Genomic DNA, 21,436 nt, shown 5'->3' with positions numbered 1-21,436 from the left:
CCAACTAAATCCAAATCCAATTAATGCAGAAGAGAGACAATCACTTCAAGTCTTTTTGGTGGCTTATGAAAGAGAATACATCTGTTACATACATTTTCAATTGACAAGAGTCCTCTTTACGTAGTACCGCACCAACTCACAAGCCCCAAAAGATTGAAGACAAAAGCAGTCACATGGAAAGAATTTTTTGTCCTCAGTCTTCAGCCTGGCTTTACATCTTGCAGTAGACTGGCAGGACTATTGGATGTTGCCTGCAGTGGAGCTGTAACGGATAGCTTTCAAAAAGCACAATGCTCTATCACTTTTGTATCCTCTCATAAACCCTAAAATAAGCAGTTATGTAGGACAAAAAGCTATATCATCATTTGAGTGGTTTCCTCACACTTAACATTAGAAAAAAAAAAATGTTCCAAATGCCTCAACTGCTAAGCCATGGATCACCATGAAGCTTTAAAAATTCTCTCACGGGCAAATAGTCAAATAAATAGGACTGATGAGGATGACACATGGCTTTTTTATCACTCAGCAGATCACACCTGAAGGACCACCACAATAAATATACAAATTAATTGTATACTTATCGGTAAGGAAACATTTTTTTAAACAAAGAGTTTTACCAAAGTGGCTAATGTGACATACTCCAATACCCATAGTTATTTTTAAAAGTCCTATTTCAAATGACATACATTACAAAAAGCAATTTTGTTAATGCTACCGCATTGCTTACCTGAAGGTAATGAAGGTAATGCTGTTGATTTAGGTAGCTCGGTTGGTGTAGTTTTACTGGTACCAGGGCTCAAAAGTTTTACATAATTAGCGGGGAACCATCCTATCTGCCGTTTTTTCCCTCGTGCCTAGTAAGAAAACAGTTCTTTTAAGAGGATTAAGTATATCAACACATCATTAGGCAAGCCAATTCAGCCAACATTTGCAGTCACATTGACTACTTTAGAGTATGAAAAAAAATCATTTTGTAAGGAAACAGTCAGCTATTCTTGTGGTGACAGTTTAATATTATGATACTTCCCACTACATGAAGCTTGGGTGAAATCTAAACCATTCTTTACTACTAACCTAAGTGATTTCTCACTTACCAGTTTTTCTACATTGTGTTCTTTATAATTAATACTACAAACCTGTTCCTTCCAAAAGATTTATCCTTATTTCATTTTACTTTTACCAAAATTCTAGAATATCAGGCTAGCTGTTGTGGTAATGAGCAGCAGCGCTGAAATGCTATTTCATTATGCAAAGAACTGCATTTAATCAATAGCTGAATTGTGATAGTTTAAGTACAGAAAGATAAAGAATCACAATACATTTTTTTTTAAAGAAACAGTACCTAAACTTTGTAATAAGAATCTGTATTAGTGTCTCCTGCCCAAACAATAGACATAAGATTACAAACATATGTTGCATTAACTAAATGCTAAAAAACAAAAACAACAACAAAGAAGGCAGGAAAAAACAGGTAAAGTTTGGATTCAAATAAGAAATCCTAAAGCCATATTGCAACCAAACAAAAATTAAGCTTCAGCAACTATAAACATATATGGATAGAGACTATCCAAACTATCCTAATTAAAAAAACACTAACATTTTAGAAGGTACACTAGATGTGCTCATATCCATCTAATCAGAGAACACCGATATGAGAACGCGGTCCAAGGGCACCTGCTAAGGGAGAAGCAGATCATCATACACCTGACCTACAGCAGGGCTCTACGTTTCTAATGCAGAGGCAACTAGTCACCGGCGGAGACAGGACACTGGGACAGTCGGACTGCAGCCTCGATCCAGCGTGACAAAGCCTGCGTTACCAAAGCAGGATAGGAGCTTCACAGAAACCGCGTCCTGTTATTTTGTCATTTCTGTTTTTCATTCCAAATAAAATCCAAAGAAAAAATTTTGAATGTAAGAAAGCTTATTCTAAAACTTTTGAGCAAATCTCAGTGTCTACACTGATTCCATATCTATTTTTATTTTTATCTATATCTAGATTTATTTTACCTATTTATTCTTTTTGGCAGTTGGAATCTAGTTAAAATTTTGAGCATGTAGAATTTTGCCTTTATAAACAAAACAGATGTTAATTTTAGAGAACAAAGTCATCTAACAGTACTATTCTTTAACTACTTCCTTCTGTCTTTTTTTCTTTATTGAAAAAAAAATGAGATAAAGTGTCTAGATTGTTTATTTTAAGTTATTCTGGAAGACTGCACTAAACCCAGCAATGTAATACCTAACCCATTTACCTCATTTTGTATTAACTTTACTATGATCCCTGAGAAAAGTATGAACAAAACTTACCTAAGGTCAAAACTATAACTGTACCGATACTTTTAAAGTATCTGCTAATTTGAAATTAAACGTATAAAGCACAGAAGTTATTATTAATAACCTTCTCCAAATCCAGTTGTCATTTCACAACTGCTCTTTTTCCCTTTCTGCTATTTTTTTAAATCAATTCCTCTATCCATTTCACCATAGTTCTGCATAAACCTTTGTACTCCCATAACAAAGGAGTCAAGAATTTGCATTAAACTGGTACAATAGCAGAGTAAAGAGAATAGGAAGGGGTCTATTAGTGAAAAAAAATTTGTCAAACAACACTTGAGACAACATGGTATCCAAAGGTACAGATGACTATTTACACAATAAAAAGTTACGCCTTTTTTTTTTTTTAATCACCCTGCTCGTTGGCAGCTAAGTGGTAATTTTGAAAACTCTTGCCCAGTGAAGCTTATTTTATGTCTGAAAATAAATTTTAATGTGAGACTCTTTCAAGTTACAAATCAACAAAAACATAGAGGTTACTGAGACTGAAGACCAAAGCAATCCTGGAAGACAGTTTCTCCACAGAAGAAATAAAAAAAGGTCACCAAGGAAGGAAGAAAGGGCAGGTACTGACGTTGAAAAAGTATTTAAATTTGAACTAGTTCAAACATCCACATTACAAAAATAAATTGATTACACTCTTTTATATAATATCCCTCATTAAAAGAAAAAAAAGTCAACAACTTTCTTTCCGTGGTACAAAGCAAGGCTCAAAAAAAAAATAGTTAAAATATTTTAACTATTTAACTATTATCTTCTATTACAACTTTAATACAACCATCTGCTTGCAACAGACACCATTCTTTTTACTTTGCTGCATTAACCCAAGCCCTTGCTGAGATGGGCCCATCAGAATGATAATCTGTACTGTCACATCCATTAAGCAACTTGAAAAAGTGGCAGCCATCTCAAAAACCAGTGCTGTCTAGTACTTCCAAATTTTCCAGTAAAACAGACAGCCAAGCTTTTGGTTGAAGCAATGCAGAAAGCGTCTTACGAAGGTCTTCAAAGATCACATATTCTAGTATCTCTCCCACTTTCAAAGATATACATGCATCATATGACACGAACACACGCACGGCCCATGTGAGGAATGCATATCTAGTATTGGGACAGGACACGCAGGTAGATCCTGTCACCTAACCCCACAGCCCCACGTGCTCCTGTTGCATGGCTGCCTTTGCCTCACCACCTGACATGACGACTGCTTTTTTGCTTGCATGACAAACACTTCCGGACACAAGACTAGGAGGATGGACGAGTAGCCAAAACAGTTAAGGCCTAAAATCCACCACCTTCTTATGTCTGAAGGGCCTGTAGGAAAACGTACAAGGAAATGGATTGGAGGCTGGGTCTGATTTGTGAGGTGGGTATCCTTGACTTGCAATGAACTAAAATGGCTTTCTCTTGCTGTCCTTCAAAACTGCCTCAATTTCAAAGAATTAGAGTGTATGTAGATTTTTGTAAGGGAGATTTATTTATGATAGCTTAGTTGCAGAACAATTTTTTTCAGAATTATTTGGCACTGATGGAATCATCATTTTGAATGCTAAAAAAAATACAAGTTTTTTTACATAGAATTTTATTTAAAAAAAACAGTAACTAACTTGGAGCTCTCCTTCCCACCAGCCGCCTGGATTCTTCTTTCTGATAAGAATCAACTGCCCAGGAGCAAGGGTAAGCTGTTCTGGACCCGTTGCTGTGTAAGAGGCAATAACTTGGGCAATTTCTGTTAAAGAAAACAAGTGTTAACCCGGAAAAAACGGAACACATTCTATACAACGTTTACTCTGCCATTATCAGTTGCACAGTCAATCCATTTTGCATTTCTTTCCACAAAATTGTTTCATATTTATGTAGTGCCATGAGAACAAATGGTAATTATATAATAGATCAGGAGTCCCTCCTTAAAAAGTTCACAGCAACACATGAATAAAACAACATAGCAGTGCAGCAGCTCTATGGGTATATGTAAGTGAAGATTTGAAATACAGAAGAATAATGCCCATCATTAGAGCTATATGGCTCTTAAAACAAAATATCATAATAGTGTTCTCTAATAAATATTTTTTTGTACCATCAGTTTGGACTAAGCTCATTAGAAAAAGGAGATACTTCCTGATGACAGTATAATGGAGAAGTTGCAGTAGTAAAAGTACAAACTAATGAAGGCATGCAGCAAATTTCTCACCACATAAGACAAGAAATGAATGTTTTAGAAATGTCACCAGCAGGATTCATTTAAAAATCTCAATTCCATGAACATTTATTAAAAACTGGTGCCTTATTTGATCACCTACCAGCATGAATCTGACCCCGACTAACTGCGGGCTCACAATTACCTGTCAGTCAAATTAGCCAAAGCAGACAATGCAGTTTACACCATTTTACAGTGGTCGTGGAAAGACAGATGATAACCACAACCAAGCCCGGTAGGAGTAACCCATTTTTGAACAAGTTTGAATCAACAGAGGCTTATAAGCCTCTGAATAGGCTTTTTTGATGTCCTATTGAGAGCTTCTAAGCCAGATTTAGCATGTCATCAAACCACGTTTAGAGTGATGGAGTATATGTTTAATATTACTATTATTGGGGACCTTTGGTAAACAAAAGATTGGAGTAGTCTCTTATTAGTCAAAAGAGTTAAGAGGAATCTACGTGTGGAATTTTTTTTTAGCCTTCATTGAGTTGTAAAGTGTCTGGAGAGGTCCAAAGAAGCACAAAAGAAGCGTTGTTACTGCTGAAAGCTCCACTTTAGGATCACAATACACAGTCATTCATCACTCAAGTATTCTCCTTAACAGAATGATTGGGGGGAAGGAATGGGAATTCCTCTTTTTTTGTTTTTTTTGTTTTTTTTTTTAAGAAAAACCTTTCCTTGAATAGTAAATCCTGGCCCTGTGGTTAAGACAAAGGAGGTTTTTACTTGGTCAAGCCTCAAACGAAACTGGGAACTTTAAAATAGCTGATGTGGGCATTGGGTCTGGCTGGTTACGGTTGTAGTCTAAGATTATCCTACAGTAAACCCATAGCAGAGCAAGTACTACAGATCACAGAAACACGCCTCAACTGTTTTAGTGCAAAGTCAGCTAGCTTAACTTAAAACTTCAGCAATTCTCTCAGCTCAATACACTGCCTGAGATTTTACCTTTTATTTGAAAATCTTGATTAAAAACATCTGTGTATCAATGATTTTCATTTATGATCACTGCTTGCACATAATTTTAGTCTTGGCTATCCTAACCAACTCTTCACCAAACTGGCACTGGAAGACAAAGCAGAAAAAGGTCACACCTGCAGCAAGCAGAAAGCAACGCAACTGTGAATGTGAGGTGAGCTAGTAGTCAACACTGCTGAGACAGCAAAAGGAACTGAAGCTGAAGAGAGCAAACACGCAGAAGCAGTCTCCAGCTTTCTCGGGGCAGTCACACTAAAAAAAGTAACACGGTGCTGGGCACCATCCTATTAGCCCTCTCTGTCAACAAGCATCAAACGTCAGCCTCAAGCATCAAACTGCAGCCAAGAGAAACAGCAAAGGCTCTTGGTAACAACATAACACCCACAGGCTGGGAAAGGAGAGGGGAGCCTGCTGGTACCACATAGGAAGGGAGCAATCGTTGAAAAAGCAGTTGTAGGCAAAGCAAACCACAAAGGCGACTCATTTGAAACAGAGAGAGGTTTTCTTCCAGGAAATACAGAACCAGATGCGTTGAAGACAGCAAGGAAAATGATCAGATGGTTTACTTAAAAAGTAGAAGGAAAGACTGATTACAGAAAATTAGAAATGGTCGGCAGAGAAGTATGTAAACAAAAAGCATAAGGTGGGTGAAGAGGCAGGCAGATGAGCAATCTGAGGTGGCTGCAGTAAATCACAGATGCAGAATTAACTACCGAAGAATCTCCTTTGTGAGCGGGGAAGAGGCACACAGCCGTAGGCACAAGGGGCAAGAAAGGAGAGAATCAAATGAGCGATGGAAAGGCTAGCGGCTGAGAGTTAGAAAGATGTTTTAAATCGGGATCTGAGACTTGTATAGCGCAGGTAAAGTGTGAACGCAGAGGACTGAAGAAAGAATATTAACTTAGTAAAATACAGCACACGACGACAGCAAATCAGAAAGGTTTACAGAGAGAAAAGCCAGCAGCACAGTCTGCCCTGTATAATGGCAAGGAAAACACGTTATTTGGCAAGAAACACGGCTATATTGCTAGAAAGTCTGCAAGCTTCCTGTAGTTGTAGGCATTTCTTCCTCCTTAGAGCCGTTCAGGAGGCAAGAATGCAAGCAAAGAAACTAGATGTGGCACTTCACTGAAATGAATTTTATATTAGGCCAAAACCTCTCTCACTACCGTGATAATTATAATATTAAATTATATCAAACTATGCAATCCTGTTGAGAGACCAAAAATCTTATACTTTTCCTCTCTCTCAGAACAAGAAATTTCTCATTCTTTCCTATAAGACGGTGTTCTACAAGGCCCCAAGTACCAGACAGCCTCTTTCACCGACCAGCATGAAGAATTTCTACTGCGGGCTGTGCGCTAAATAAGTTACAGTATGAATTATCAGTTTAACACTGAGCTCTTGTGTGCCCCAGAGAAACAGGAAGTTTGAGAAAACTCTCAGCAAAAAGGTTTAAAAAAACCAAACAAACTGAAATAGCTTTCCTTCCCGTAAGCGTTTTTAAATTTTGATTTATTTAGATACGGAATTACTGAGGAGAAATCCAGTTCAATTACAATCCAGAACAAAAGAATGTGGCCTCTACCGAAACAGGTCACATTGAGAAATAAAGGCCTTCCCTCAGCTAGAACTGGCCTCATATCGCTTTTTCAGGTTCAAAAGATAGCTGTTGCTTTTCCCTTGCCCTTCAACGCACACTGTTAAAAACACCCACTCTTCCTGCTGCTCCTGGAACAAACTGGAATATTTCACCTCGTTTATTAGAATTTCACTTCTATTGGTTGAGTATTTGCAACTTATTTATAGCAAAGACACCCATGAATCTCTTTGCTAAAAAGCAAGCAGGACTGTTCTCCAAGTCCAAAAAAGTCTGAGCACAGCTTTTGTCAGCACGCAGAGCTTTTGTCTCTGCTTACTGAAAGCTCCAATCCAGGAGCTTAGTGACTGTAGGGCTTGAACTCTAGACTGAAGTCTTGCCATGCTCCGTTCTCCCACACATGAAAACACAGCCAGATCTCTCAGCATCTTTTAACTATATCTACTAGCTTATCATTTCTAGAGATTTTCCAGAACTCTATTCTTTTCTGCCTCTCTCAAGCTTTGCACCTATTAACACAACCAATTTTGATCCTTCAAAGCAGAGTTTAAAAAAGCAGGAGTCGTTTACTTCCAAGCCCTTCTTTCCAAAGAAGGATAAATCAGATTGGACAGAAGCAGCCCTTTGCTCATTTGTCAGGGCAAGGTAAGCCAAATAAAGTTGGGGTTGCCGCAATCTAGTCTGCCCCCCGTTCTCTCTTGCACACTGGCACAGCAGTGGTGAGCCAGCTCAGGCAGCCAAGGTGCAACCTCCTCCCCACAAAACAGAACGCGTGTGTGTGCATGCGTGTGCGCATCTCTGCCTGTGTACACGGAGAATAAGGCAAGCTTTGGTAGATTAGCTCCTTGAACCACCTCACCACAACTGCACAAGCCTCAGAGGAAGGAACAGGAGAGCAGCTTGAACTATCCCCAATTTAGTTTGGTTCAACATGCTGCAAAACAGTAGTACTAAAGCATGTAAGTGCACTGAGGGGAAAGAGGAGCTAATTATTTTCTGAAAGGTTTACAAATGCTTGCCAAGAGCAAAGACTGCACTTTCTGAATGGTCTTTGGAAATAAAACAACTGTGTGGAAGGACAGCCTCCCTCCCCACCAGTATCACCCAGCCTGCCCCTCCACCCCCCACCCCCACTCCAAAAAACAAAAGCAAATCAACCCAACTAAAAAAAAAAAAACCACACAAACAGGGAACTTCTTTCTAGCCAAAAAAATAAACAGCCACAAGATCATCTGCAAAATGACCAGGTTTGACAGGCAATAAGCTACACGGCACAGATGCAAGGTAAGAGCTCTTGAGAACAGGAAGCAGGCAGGCACAAGAGCTCACAGCATCTCCATCAGGACCCAGCCCAATAAACAGCAGATCGCATAGCGTTCTGGGCAAAATGCTGCAAAACCACAATGTGGAATATGCAATTCCATTTTCAGAGACACTGGTAAACCTCGGCGTTTTGTAGCCTTGTGTTCTTCTGTCCAGTGACCTATCACCAAGTTCACACTCCTTTTTGAGCAAGCAGATATTTACTCTCTAGCTACTTGCTACTTAGATACTATAGTGACTTGCAGACTACACATTATTTTAATATAGATAACAAAGTTTTAATTAGTGCACATTATTAAAGGATAGAAACATATTTGATAATACCTACAAAAAGACTAAGAGTAAACATAATACATTTTAATGGAAAAGATTTTATTCCCATTGAAATTTCCAACTGATTAGAAATAAATAGTACTTAAGAACAGATATAAGGTGCTGTCACAATGTATGACTCACCAGGTTTCTTCCCTAAGCTTCCCGTTTTTCCAGCTGCTCCAGGGGCCTTGCAATAGAAAGTAAGACATAAATTTTGCACTCATACATTTATTTCTCCAGTATATGAAAACAATTTTGCTATGCTTCACTTAAACACACTAAACAAGGATCTGAGTAAACAGCTCTTTCAGGCAGATGCTACCCTGGCAGGAATTCTTAATTTTTGAGATGGCAATTAATATACAGGAATAAGTAACAAGCTGTGCACGGAAGTGGATGATCTTAACTATACAAAGGTGCAGACATCTTTCTGGATCGCTCCTTCCTCTCCTTCATGGACTGCAAATACCAACATAACTACAAATTGCATCGCATTTAAATCTGCCTATCTACAGAACATGCATTCCAAGTTGAGTCAAAACAACAGTAGCAGTTTTCCACTCTACAGAATAGCTGGATTGCAAGTATGTCCAAAAAATTAACTAGAGATAATTATTTCAATAATTATGGTTAATTAACCTTATTACGGTTCTAAAATTTCTTATATGGTAAGTTAGCACAGTCTAGGTGGAAATCCTTCTTTACATCTTTAAGATGAGTTGTCTGAGCTTTGTAGGTGGTACCTGTCACTAGGACCAAAAATCCTACCACCATTTTTGTACCCAGCTGAGCACACAGGGCACTGAATGGCTAGGTCCTGCCTATCTTGACAAAGGTAGCAATTTCCTCTGAACCTAGATGGGCTGAGACAAGAGATCAATAGCATCATCTACGATAAGAAAAGCCTTTCTGAGCAGCCACAAGAAATTCAACAAGCAGTGGATTTATTAAAATTCAGTTACATATAGGAAAACAGCCATACTAAATTAGGAGGTCAGTGTGAAAAGCTTTCATAATTCACTCAACAGAACTCCTGTTGCTGGGAAAAAAAAAACTTCCCGTGAGGTCACTGATTATTTGGAAAGAACTTTTTTTTTGTTTTGTTTTGTGTGTTTTTTTTTAACGCACACACATTTCTACCGATGTGCAAGCAATCAGAGTATTCAAAATGCTGTGTGGTCTAGATTACACCTTGCCCTCCCCTTCATTACTCTGTTATCTTGCCAACCTTTTTGGTCAACAGCCAGTCTGGGACAGATCTCCCCCTTGATTAATTACCTCAGCTTGTTCCCATTACATTGCCAGCCTTATCTTCTGCAATAAAAGGGTCTGATATGAGTAGTGGCAAAATAACCAATCTAAACTGCACTTTGTTCAGTAATGTTAAGTAGCCATAAACATCCTCTTGCCTTCAAGCAAGGGTTTCAACAGCCACCCCTCAAGTTCTCCTTTTGGATCCTCCACACTACTTTGGAGACTATATCAAACATGCTGAGGGCTTTCGGAACCCTAACTCCTTTATGGCAAAGAACAGTTTCAACCTCAAAACTCTCCAGATTAAATTATCTGATGTTCTTAAAAGTTGGGGATTCTGACAAAGAAACTAGTATAAGTAATAACTAAAAAAAATCAGTTAAATAACTGAGAAAACAGTGCCGTTGTAAAAGTATCATTTAAAGCTTTGGATATCTATATAACAGTTTATTAGGAAAATTTCTGTCGTCAAGATTAAGTGGCTGCTTTATTGACATCCATGTTTTGTACATTTTTCAGTAAAGCTATTAAAGAATCCTGACCTTTCAGGTTCAACTATAGCCCGTCACAAGGCTGTATTAGTCAACTCAATCACACCTAATATAGGAGACAGTAGAGTTGGGATTGCCTCTCCCATGACTTGCAACTGGTATTGGGAAGAGAGAGTGGGAAAGGGGAAGACTTTTTTTTTATTATTTGGCACAAAAAGCACCATATGCACATCTAGTATACACTGTTTCTCCTTGATTTTTTGCAAATTAAGTTTTGTGAAGGATTCTGGAAAGTGGATACTTTGATTTTAATTTAAATGGCACTTGCATAGCATAGTCTCAGTGCTTTTCTCGTCGTCGTAAAAGACTGATTATTGCTACTTTCTACAACACCAGCAAATGTTCCTTTCTTCCCTAGACTCCCTTCTTTCTCTTGTCCCTCCACCTTCCTCTACAGCCACGGGGACTTACACCAATAAAATAGTGGAACAGGAAAGTACCATGCAGAGATGAGATAAAAAAACTAAGGTTAGGTCTGGGGAGTAGGAGATGGTCCAGACAAAATTACTGGGAGCTCCTCAACAGTTCCAAGCAGGGGGATTACAAGGTCTGGAACCAAAGGTGACAACTGGAACTGTTATGCCAAAATCATTAACCTACTCTATTTTGCAAAATGTTTCTGGAAGAGACTTTTTTCCTCCACATAAAGGAAACCTGTTTGGGCCTCCAAAGAACAAGCTCTTTCAAAACATCATTTAGCTAACATCCATGTTACTGGATTAGCATATATGGACAGAGAAAGCAGGTCTTGGCTGTGATGTTGTATCTTTGCAGTTTACTGGTAAACGTAAAGAGAACATTTTAAGGGAGAAGTTTCAAAATCACCTTGACCAGGCTGAGTCTTAATTAATTCTGCTTGAGGATTCTCTGAATCTTTGGCAGAAACGAAAGCAGAAAAAATATACAGAAAAGTCTTAAAGTACTTCAGTAAGAAACTAAGTTAATAAATGATGCACCTAAAACGGACCCAAACTTCTGACCCACTCTTCTAGAAGGAAGAATATTTCATATTCTTTTTGTTGATAGAAACACAGTGGAGAGGACATACCACATTGCAGTTCCCTCGTGTACACCTGGGACACTAACTGCATTCAGGGGTATTTTGCAACAGATGATAAAGTCTTTCGAAACAGTAGAGCAGAACTTGCTTGCCTAATTTAATAAGACATAGCTGTAGAATTGCCAGTTGTGCTGTATAGTGAGAGCCGTAGAACCCAGGAGATGAAATACTCTCAGACTGTCACTATTTTCAGAATATTTATGCAAAGTTTCATAACTTGAGGTGTCTAATCTTTTCTGTTTCTAAATCCTCTATATGACCTCGATGCTCTAATGCAAAAGCAATTATCACCAGTCTCAGAGAAAGGCAAGAGAGAATAGAAAGCCCATTACAGATCTGTATCCACCTCTCTCAATTTAATGCAACATGAACCAGTATCACTGCTTACCTGAAGAACATAAGGACTTCACTTTTGTTGTTCAAACTTTAAGGGACAGGATATTGTGCAATTTAGCAACTCAAGGCAAATGGATAGACTGGGACTAAATAGAGAGGAGCAGATTCAAAAATTTTTCTTCTAGTGTATAAACCATTCATATTTTGAGGCTTAAAACGACTCCTACGAGCTCTGTCTGTGCTGTTTAAAGATCAGCCTCACCATCTTCTACCTTCAGGCCTAGTCAAGTCAAAGCGTAGAACACATCAAATTGTTTTACTTTTTTAGTAAGATTTTCCATGATAACCCAGCTGTCCAAGCACAGCAGCACATCAGAAAGTTGACAGCCAGCCACTATTGTGAAATCCTCTGTAAAAACTGGCTCTGTAAGCAAGCTGAATAGCAAAACCCTGTACATATAATGGCAATTATCGACTTGGGAATTAGAAATATCTCCTGTGGGGCATATGAATCATTCTTTGAAAATAAGCATCCTGGATATCAAGATCTCCATGAGCTCTGTGTTCTTTCCTCCCTTTCTCACCACGATTTTATCTGAAGATATGATTTTACCAGCAAAAAGGGTAGTCAGAGTACTTTTTGCTGAACTCCACTTAGCTGTTTCAGCCTCACACAAGTCGGGATAAGAGAAACATCAAACTGACCTCTCCAATAAAAATAATGTTCTGTGTAAAACGTCTATTTCTGAGTACTTTACAGAGAAGCTTTGCCAACATGTGTGCCCTTTCCCTCACCAGGCAGAATAAGAATCTGTTACGCCCAGTCTTTAAAGATACACAAAAGACAATTCTCCACACCTGAAAAAAATCCTCAGGTTTTGAGATTAAACTCTATTTAGAATATCTTGTGGTTAAATAAAAACAGCTCCTTCAAAAAAGTTCTAAGAAAACTTAACTGCAGCTATATTTTTGTTAGTTACTGTTAAGTAGATAATTAGAAGCTATTACTATTTATATATGAAATAGAGGCCTCACAGTGCATTAGGAGGTTGAAAGTGCAACTTCTCACCTGCCAACTATAGTATGAATTTACAGGCAATATCAAGAAACTTAGGGCAATTTCATGACAACTCTATCTTCCACAGGTTAGGGAGTTATCTGTACACTTCCTTCTACTCTTCTAAGCCACTATTTTTTTTCTTTCTGAACAGTAAGAATTACTGGCAGGGCTGTACTACAATCCAGACCCTGAACTGCAAAAAGGAGTTATTTTTTTAACCAAGAAAATTCCCTAATATAGCTCATTCCACAGACCCACAAACAGCTGTGCTGCCACAGCTGAAGGGACACTGCACCGCTCAGCACAGAATGAAGCTGCTAGAGTTGAGGGCCAACAGTTCACAGTTTCTTGTGTGAAGGCATGTCTGGCCTCTCACTGAGCACTGTCTTCAGGGTAAACCCATACCCTTCCCATAAGGAAGGGACACCACAACTTGCTAGCGTGGAAGAATTTGAACATAGGCTAACTTACTCTACTTGCCAAAAGGATACACTAGCCTGCTGTGATGGGCTTCACTGCTACAACTAGGATGCTTCCACTGACTGAACTAGTGAGGTACTCCCGGTCCAGTCTGGGACCTGATCCAACTTCATCTGCAGCTCCAGAGTCACTAGATTTGATGCAGCTGAAGGGGTAGGAACGAGCACAGGCCTACACAAGACTGCATACTAAACAGAAGGCATGATGCTTCGCTTTTAAACCAAAGTGAACTACTTAACACAAACACCAGCCAGGAGCGCAGTTCAAAAACAGCTCAATCTAATCTGAGCCGATGCTGTGGCAATCTTGCCTCTTGCTCTCTGTCCTCCTCCCCCACTGATACTGGCACTGACATTTTTCTAACTCTTGGTGAGCTGATGCAGGGTACTACCTTAGAAGTATATATATTTTTTGCTAGATTAGTTTTCTGCCCTGCTTAGTGTCCTGAACTGGCTTTTTACTGGGTCAAATTAAAGACAGTGGTGGCAAAAGGGACGATGGCAGGTGGGACCATACCTGTGCTAGCTTACAATGGCTTATATGATCATGAAACTGCAGTCTTAATTGTGCATGTAGAAGTGTACCACATAACGTATGTGAATAACTAACCAAAATCTGGGACTGGACTTATCCCTTATGAGACTAATTAGTTTTCAAACTAGCAGCGTAAGAAAATAGTTACACGATGCAAAATATAGATGAGAAAGTTTTCTAAAGCGTTGCTGAAAGCAGTATCACAGCATGGTTTTCCCAAAGAACTGCAATATTAAATACCATTCACTACAAATTTTTTTTGAATCTTATCTCAGAGGCTGTTATTGAAATTTCCCTTTCATCTAGAAATTTATTATATAAAGCCTTTCTACAGCTATACGTTTCACTGATGTTTTCATTCTTCATTTTTTCCACCCACAGAAATAACTTTAAGGAGTGACTTCTCTTGAGCTCTATATTGCAGACACAGTCTCACAGAGTTGTGTCTCGTAAACGCACAAGTCAAGACTTATGGGAAAAAAAGCCTTACCCCTCTAGATTTCTAAAAATTCAATTGAGAATTTAGGAGTCTAAATTTATTCTTTTTAAATATATTATGTTTACAGACACAAACAAGAAGTCTTTCTCACCAAGAAATTAGTAATATACTCAGCTATGACTCAAAGCTTATTCCTACTGAGAGGTGAGAAATAGATATCCTCTCAAATAGATAAGGTTATATAAGTGAGAAAACATCTTTCCTAAGAATGCCTAAAAAGAGAGAAAACACTTTTAATATGGCCATGTTCTACTAGATCATTCCAGGATAGCATTGGTAGGGCAGATGAGACAGAACTAGTATAATTTAATCAATAACTTTCAACTAAATATAGTAGTTAGCTAAGATTTTTTTTGCCAAATTTGCTTCCCTGGATTGCAAGAAAACTGCAATAGAAAAAAGTTGCTATCAGACTTAAATATTTTCCTTTATATTTTTTCTAAAGAGAATGGCAGTTAAGATACGACTCAGTCATTAAAAACTTATTAGGAAAACAAAGAAGCCATAGCTATTTTGATACATCTCTACAAAACTGTCAATTATTAAGATACGCAGGATTCATTTTAACACACGCTCCACAAAGTTATTTAAGAATTTATTCTATAAACTGCAACCATTAGCATTTTCCCTCCCCAACCTCACATTCAATAACATTGTAAAATATGTTTTTTTCCTTTATGATCCAATGACTCAAAACCATCACTCTGATATCAAATAAGATACATATCCCCCAGCTCCATATTATAATGTTTCAATGTCTCTACCTCAGAATCTTTGAGTCTCACGTAATTAGATGGGAAAACTCCTGATTTATCACCCAGTGTTCCTGTCCACCAGTCGCCGTCTTTCTTTGTCACAAGAATCATATCACCTTGCTGAAAGGTCAGGTCTCCTTGTTCAGAGCTCTCGTAAGTGTACATAGCAACATACTCTGGAAGAGCAAAATAAATACAGAACAGAGGAAAACACTTGATAAACTTTATCATTTGCAAAACGTACCTAATATAATGTAGTAGTCTATCCACAGGCTAGAGAGAAGACAAATTTATTAATTACTTTATTAATAGAAAGCTCAATATTTAATGCATAAAATGAAATATATCTTCTTCAGGACTAAATACAATCTATCAAAAGGCTGCTTCTGGGGGAATCTTTTTTGGTGCAATAGTTTGCTAGTATAATTAAAATGTACATAAATTTATACCACTTCATACCACTTTATATCACTATTTAAAGAACATATTTCCCAACGGCTTCTGTTGCCGTTCTGTGCCGATCACCAGCATTTTCAGTTTTGGGGACAGAAAAGCTCAGTATCTGAACATCTGTAGATATAGTCTTCATCTCACATAGCTGTTTGCCTCTCATGTACAATGAATACTTTCATTACTTGAAGCTTTGCATCAAGGGTGCACATCTCATTGTATTTTATACAACAGATGGCTGGGAAATGTTAAGACAAAGCTAGAATGTGTTCTGTTCTGTTAAAACATGGTCAACTACTTAGTATTCAAGTGCAGAAAGCACAAAAGTAGACTGATGTTGAGAAATGCAATGCATAATTTAATTACAGAACTACAAGAAAAATTTTTATTTCAAGGATTAGAAATAAGAATTTCAGATGACTCTGTTTGATATGTCTGATATGTTCTTATTTAACTGAGCATTATCACACATGCTTATGGGCATAAAACAGATTTCTGAAGATTATATCCTCTGCGTCTGGTGTTAGCTCTGGACACAGGAGCGGTTCACAATGTTTCAGCAAGACTTTCATGCATATGTAACAAAAGCTTTCAAGTATTCCACTGCAGCTAGCAATTGTTATATTTGCTTGATCACTAAATCTGACCAAAAGAGTTAGATCATTTGCTAAAGTTCAGCACGAATTCAAATTACAATTATTATCCTTAAAGAAAGCTAACTAAGATATGGTTTGTCTAACAATAGCAGTTGAAGCACACATACATACGTTTGCACGCATACACACACACATTAAATATCATAACGTATGCTATACACATAGCATTTTTCTTAAATCCTTTAAATGTAATAGAAAACACTAAATCTATATTATTTCTTAAAGATATAGTTTCTTTGAACTGTTCTATAAAAGTCATGTTCCTTTTTTAATATAAACATATGGCTTGAGATATCCCATACTTTACAAAAAAAAGATTTAGCATTTCTTCATTTGCTTTTTCTCAGATGTATGGTTAGCAAAACTAGCTGTATTTTGGAATAATTAATTATTTCATTTTCCAGGGCGAATGGATCTTTAACATTCTCTTCTTTTAATTTCTGTAGTACCCATGCCAGTGGCAAATTAAATACATCAGTAAACTAAGTGACTCTTCCACTTAAAATATATGTAGAATTGTAGTTTAAAAAAAAAAAAAAAAAGGTGTTCTGTAGAGATTATATGAAAAGGTTCCTGTGTGAACTATGTTTAGATTCACTGATTTACTCTGACTGTGATTTAAATTAACCTAGCTGACACTGCATGGAAGTGGATTAAAAGTGCCCGGACAGTCTGTTAACATAGCTCATGCGGGGATATTAACCTCCAGCTGAAGGGCAGTAGCAACGAGGAATGTAAGTTTTTAAAAACCCTTCAGAAGCCTGACAGCTATCTGTCACGCCCCAAGCTCTATCTTTAAAAATGAGGCGTAGCCTTGAGCACGAACGTTGCAATATTCAATTAAGAAAATTACCATCAGTTATAGAGAGCTTTAATGAAACACTGCAAATGAGTTTTGGGTGGAATTTAGATAGTTTTATTAATAATTCTTGCCATCATGAAGTACACATATACTTGCGCTTATTCAGCCCTATGCAAAAACCATTTTGGATCAGGTATTTTACAAAAATATTTAGACATGGAACAATATAAACTACAGGAGATACTTTAATGGCATGTATAAATTATTTGTTCTACATACCAAACAAATACAAATTATTACTGTAATCATTTTAGTCCATTCTACAGGCAAATTAGATTTGTGCTTCAGATGTTAAACCGGCTTAATCTTAAAACATTAAGATCTGATTCCAAGATTGTTTCCGGTATTAAACAAATTAATTTCATTTAATTAAACAGTAAACTACTATTAATGCCACTCAGTTTGAATGCTTACCTTCACCTGACATAGCTGGTTTTGTTGCTGGTGATGCTACCCTTTTCAGACTAGCTGGACTATCTGAAGAACCAGAATCCATGCTTTAGGAGAGAATAAAAGTTATTTAAGAAATTATCTCTTCAGAAAATGCATATTATATTTTACAACAAAAAATGCATATGCCTCCATAAGCAATTCTCTAAATTTAAAAGAAGAGATGGTAAACATGCAAATTAAAGCTTTTAAGTACCACAGCACAGTAATAGTTACAGTTAGGTAACTGTATTAAATACACAAGTTGCTGCATCTCCTCTTCTCCTTTGGAAAAATATTTTAAAAACATTCTCATTTGTATTATTAATGCTAATGTTGCTTTCACCTGACATAGAATCAGATTTCAGTTGCTTCATCTTCCAAAAATAATGATAAGTGGCTAAGTTTTGAGCTATATCTTCTCATTTTGGGCAAAGATAGGCTAACACTTACATATCTGTAATTCATAAAATCCACAAAGATTAATTTCTCAGTTGTAAGCCACATGAAATTAAGATACGTACAGTCTTCATTTGTCAGCCTGCAATACCTCCACTCTCCACACCTCCAAATTTTGAGTAAACATGTTCCAGAACTACAACTTAAGTGTAGCTGCAGGCAACTGTAACGCATTTGCATCTCTCGCTTTATTTCTACTCTATTATTTACTTTATATTTGATCTATAACTTTCATTCTTCTAGCAATATTTTTCTGTATTATCTATATAACACAGACCACCTTAATCAATTGTTCTGTTCCTTAAAAATAAAGACAGTTTGTATGCTTAAACTTACCTTACCAATCTAAATAAGAAATTGCTAGCTAGCTTTATTTCTGTAAACTTAAACAGCTACAAGAGAACAAGTCAGACTTTACTGCAATTCATTCATCAGTAGAATTGCTTATTGAGCTTGAGATCTTTTGTAGGGAATGCATTGCCCAGGGAGAACTGAGATCGGCTTTCATATTCCCAACCTGAATTTTTAGGGTTGGAAGTCAACCTCCGCCCCCCCGCCCCAGCCCACGATATTGATATAAACAAAATCACTTTACAGAGTAAATTTTAAATTTTAAAATTCAAGTGTGCAACTCCTTATTTATTTAACCATTACAGTATAGAAGGAAAGAAAAAGCCAATAAACTACCTCGTTGACTTCCTAATGGGGCCTGAAATAAGCTTCACATATGATTTAGGAAACCACCCCTTTTGTCCTTGAACCTCTCCAAACCACCACATATCTTGCTGCTCCAAAACTGTGATTATATCATTTTTGTTGAAATTAAGGTGGTTGTCTTTCTTCGCTCTCCAAGGATATAAAGCCTGTGCTTGAAGCCCCTCCACTTTCTCACCCTAAAGCAATTTTTGAAAAAAGAGAGAGAAGTCAGTTACGTACCATCTTTCATAAAGACAATTGCTTAAGAATTATATTCTTACCCTATGTATGCAGAAACAAAATACACAGACTCCCCTCTCGAACATATAAAGCCAAATACCTCATTTAAAAGGTTAAACAAGTAGTGTTCACACACTTGCTACATTTTTATTCATTAATGAGTAAACAATGCAATGCCAGATTATCAGGGTTTTTCTTTTAAAACAAGTTAATTAAAGTTTTACAATTAGTTTTATATATATATATGTATGTCTATGTAACCAACACTGACGAAGACATTTTGGCAGAGCTTAAAGTAAACTTTATGGAAAATGATGCTTTACTGCAAGTTATTCATCGTACGTTCCAACATTTTTGTTTTGTTCCAAAACACTAAGGTATTTAGCACTTTTCAAAACAACACATTAGCTTACAAGAACTATATGTTTTTTGGCTGAGGAAAAGACAATGCCTTAACAGATGGGCTGATTCCATCTGACCTGAAGCTTTGCCAGTGCTATGTCACTTAATCCCGTAAGTGCCACCACTCAATCCACTTCACGGTAACAGATTGCTGTCACATGATTCAGTAAAGCCCCAAGGAAGTGACCCAAAACTGGTAACCTGCCAAAATATTGAGAAGACTACACCACCCTAGTCTAAACAAGTCAGCATAGAATAGCAGAAGAACAGAAAACTCTTCATATTAGTATCTGCCACTGACTTTCCAAATGGTCTTACACCACCTCTTCATCACTCCACACTGAAATAACTTACCTATCCTGGGGGGCTTTTTTAAGGAATGGTCAATGTTCATATTTCATTTTGCAGAAGTTAATGCGGGGTTGGAACAGCTTAATAAACATAGCTGCTTACCTGACCCAAGACAGGGGAGGGAGATGATCCTGTAACGGTGGCAGGAGTGAACGCTGATCTTTGCCGTAGCTGCCCTGCACTAGGGACAGTCAAAGATGGCTGGGCTGCCCAGGCATCCCAGTTATCAGTCTCTGGTTTCTCACTCGTGTTTGTTGGCCATCTGAAGATAACAGAACAACAATTATTCTTACTGTCTTCAGCTGAATAAAAATAATATTTGCGTGGAAAGTCTGTGCAGAAAGAAATTCTACATTCTAAGGTAATTTCCCCCGATTGAATATTCCATGAATTATTAGTATCTTATCTCAAAGGTGGAAGTAATGGAATCAAATATAAAGGTACAATAGATTTATCTTAAAAAGGCAAACTCTAAACATAGTTGCTAGTCCTTGCTCATTAAGGCCATCTGCTCCCGTAATTAGTTTCATCCTTTAACTGTGCTCCAATTCGAAAAAACTTTAACTAGTGAAGTCTACACTATGCACAGTGAAAACAGGTAACTAAAAAGAAAAACAAAATCATTATGTTTGAAACTGGTTTGAATTCTTCACACCTGCATATGTCACTGACTTCTCACTTCCCTTCCCCTTATACAGATATTCCTGCTTCTCATTTTCACTATTCAAATCTTTACATTTTCTCTTTTGCTCAAAATTATTTCCTACTAGCTTCTTTCAACCTTTAGAGATTCTTGCTACCTCTTATTCTTTGCATGTTATTTCTTGTCCTTTAAAATGCCTACTAAATCTCACAATCCTCATCTTTGTCTCAAAGTAGTCATCTAAATCTTAAAAAATCCCCCGAACTCTAGGAGTGTAAACAAACCACCCCTCTTAAATCTACGTTTCCTCTGCCTGTTTGATGTCCTATTAGTTGTAATAATCAATTGTTGCCCATTTGGAATGCAGTAGTACCCAAAGGCCACAACCAGCCCTAAGCCCTACCATGCCAAGGCAGTGTAAGTAATATAAATGCTCTGGAACTCGCTTTGTATTGAAACTGAATATTAACTTTTATCACAAGCATGAAAGCATGTATTATGTACCCCGGGCAAAACCAGCTTTGTCAGAAGCCTGATTTATTCAAAACAATAGAACCTAGTACGTACCAGAGCTCTCCAGGTAGCCCAAGATTTAGTTTTATTTCCGAACTCCCATCCCCCAAGAAAAATTACTGTTTGTAGTAGAACAGAACAAGTTTAAATAACTGGTAGAGCTACTGCAACCTATTTGATGAAAACTTTGAAACAGAATATATCATGTACTGTAATATTGCAATAAGATCTTTTGATTTAAATTTCTAAATACATATTACATGGCCAAAATGGCAATTACTTACCCAACCCCATTTACTTAGGGTTGATCAATACTGCATAGAGCATTAACCTGAGTTAAAAAGATATCTGGGAAGTGAAACATGTTCTACTTGCATCAGTCTTATTAATGTTGTGATAAGAAATTAATAAAGCGTTTTTTATTTTAACTCTGTCACTATCATTTGCATAACT

The 21,436-nt window shown here is 37.3% G+C and overlaps 1 protein-coding gene across 1 annotated transcript in view; it reads right to left on the bottom strand.

Annotated features, from left to right (window-relative positions):
- ITSN1 (intersectin 1) overlaps positions 1–21,436 on the bottom strand; it is a 140,669-nt gene that overhangs the window by 26,595 nt on the left and 92,638 nt on the right. The window contains exons 23-29 of the mRNA XM_068913096.1: positions 19,930–20,089; positions 18,826–19,031; positions 17,665–17,747; positions 15,292–15,458; positions 8,895–8,940; positions 3,945–4,066; positions 728–854 (exon numbers count right to left, since the gene is read on the bottom strand). Of these exons, the coding sequence (XP_068769197.1) occupies positions 728–854; positions 3,945–4,066; positions 8,895–8,940; positions 15,292–15,458; positions 17,665–17,747; positions 18,826–19,031; positions 19,930–20,089 (911 nt within the window). The remainder of the gene's footprint in view (positions 1–727; positions 855–3,944; positions 4,067–8,894; positions 8,941–15,291; positions 15,459–17,664; positions 17,748–18,825; positions 19,032–19,929; positions 20,090–21,436) is intronic.

Source organism: Struthio camelus, chromosome 1, assembly GCF_040807025.1.
Source record: "Struthio camelus isolate bStrCam1 chromosome 1, bStrCam1.hap1, whole genome shotgun sequence".
Lineage (NCBI taxonomy): Eukaryota > Metazoa > Chordata > Aves > Struthioniformes > Struthionidae > Struthio > Struthio camelus.
Note: the sequence above shows the minus strand (reverse complement) of the source record. Positions and strands in the feature narration are given on the sequence as shown.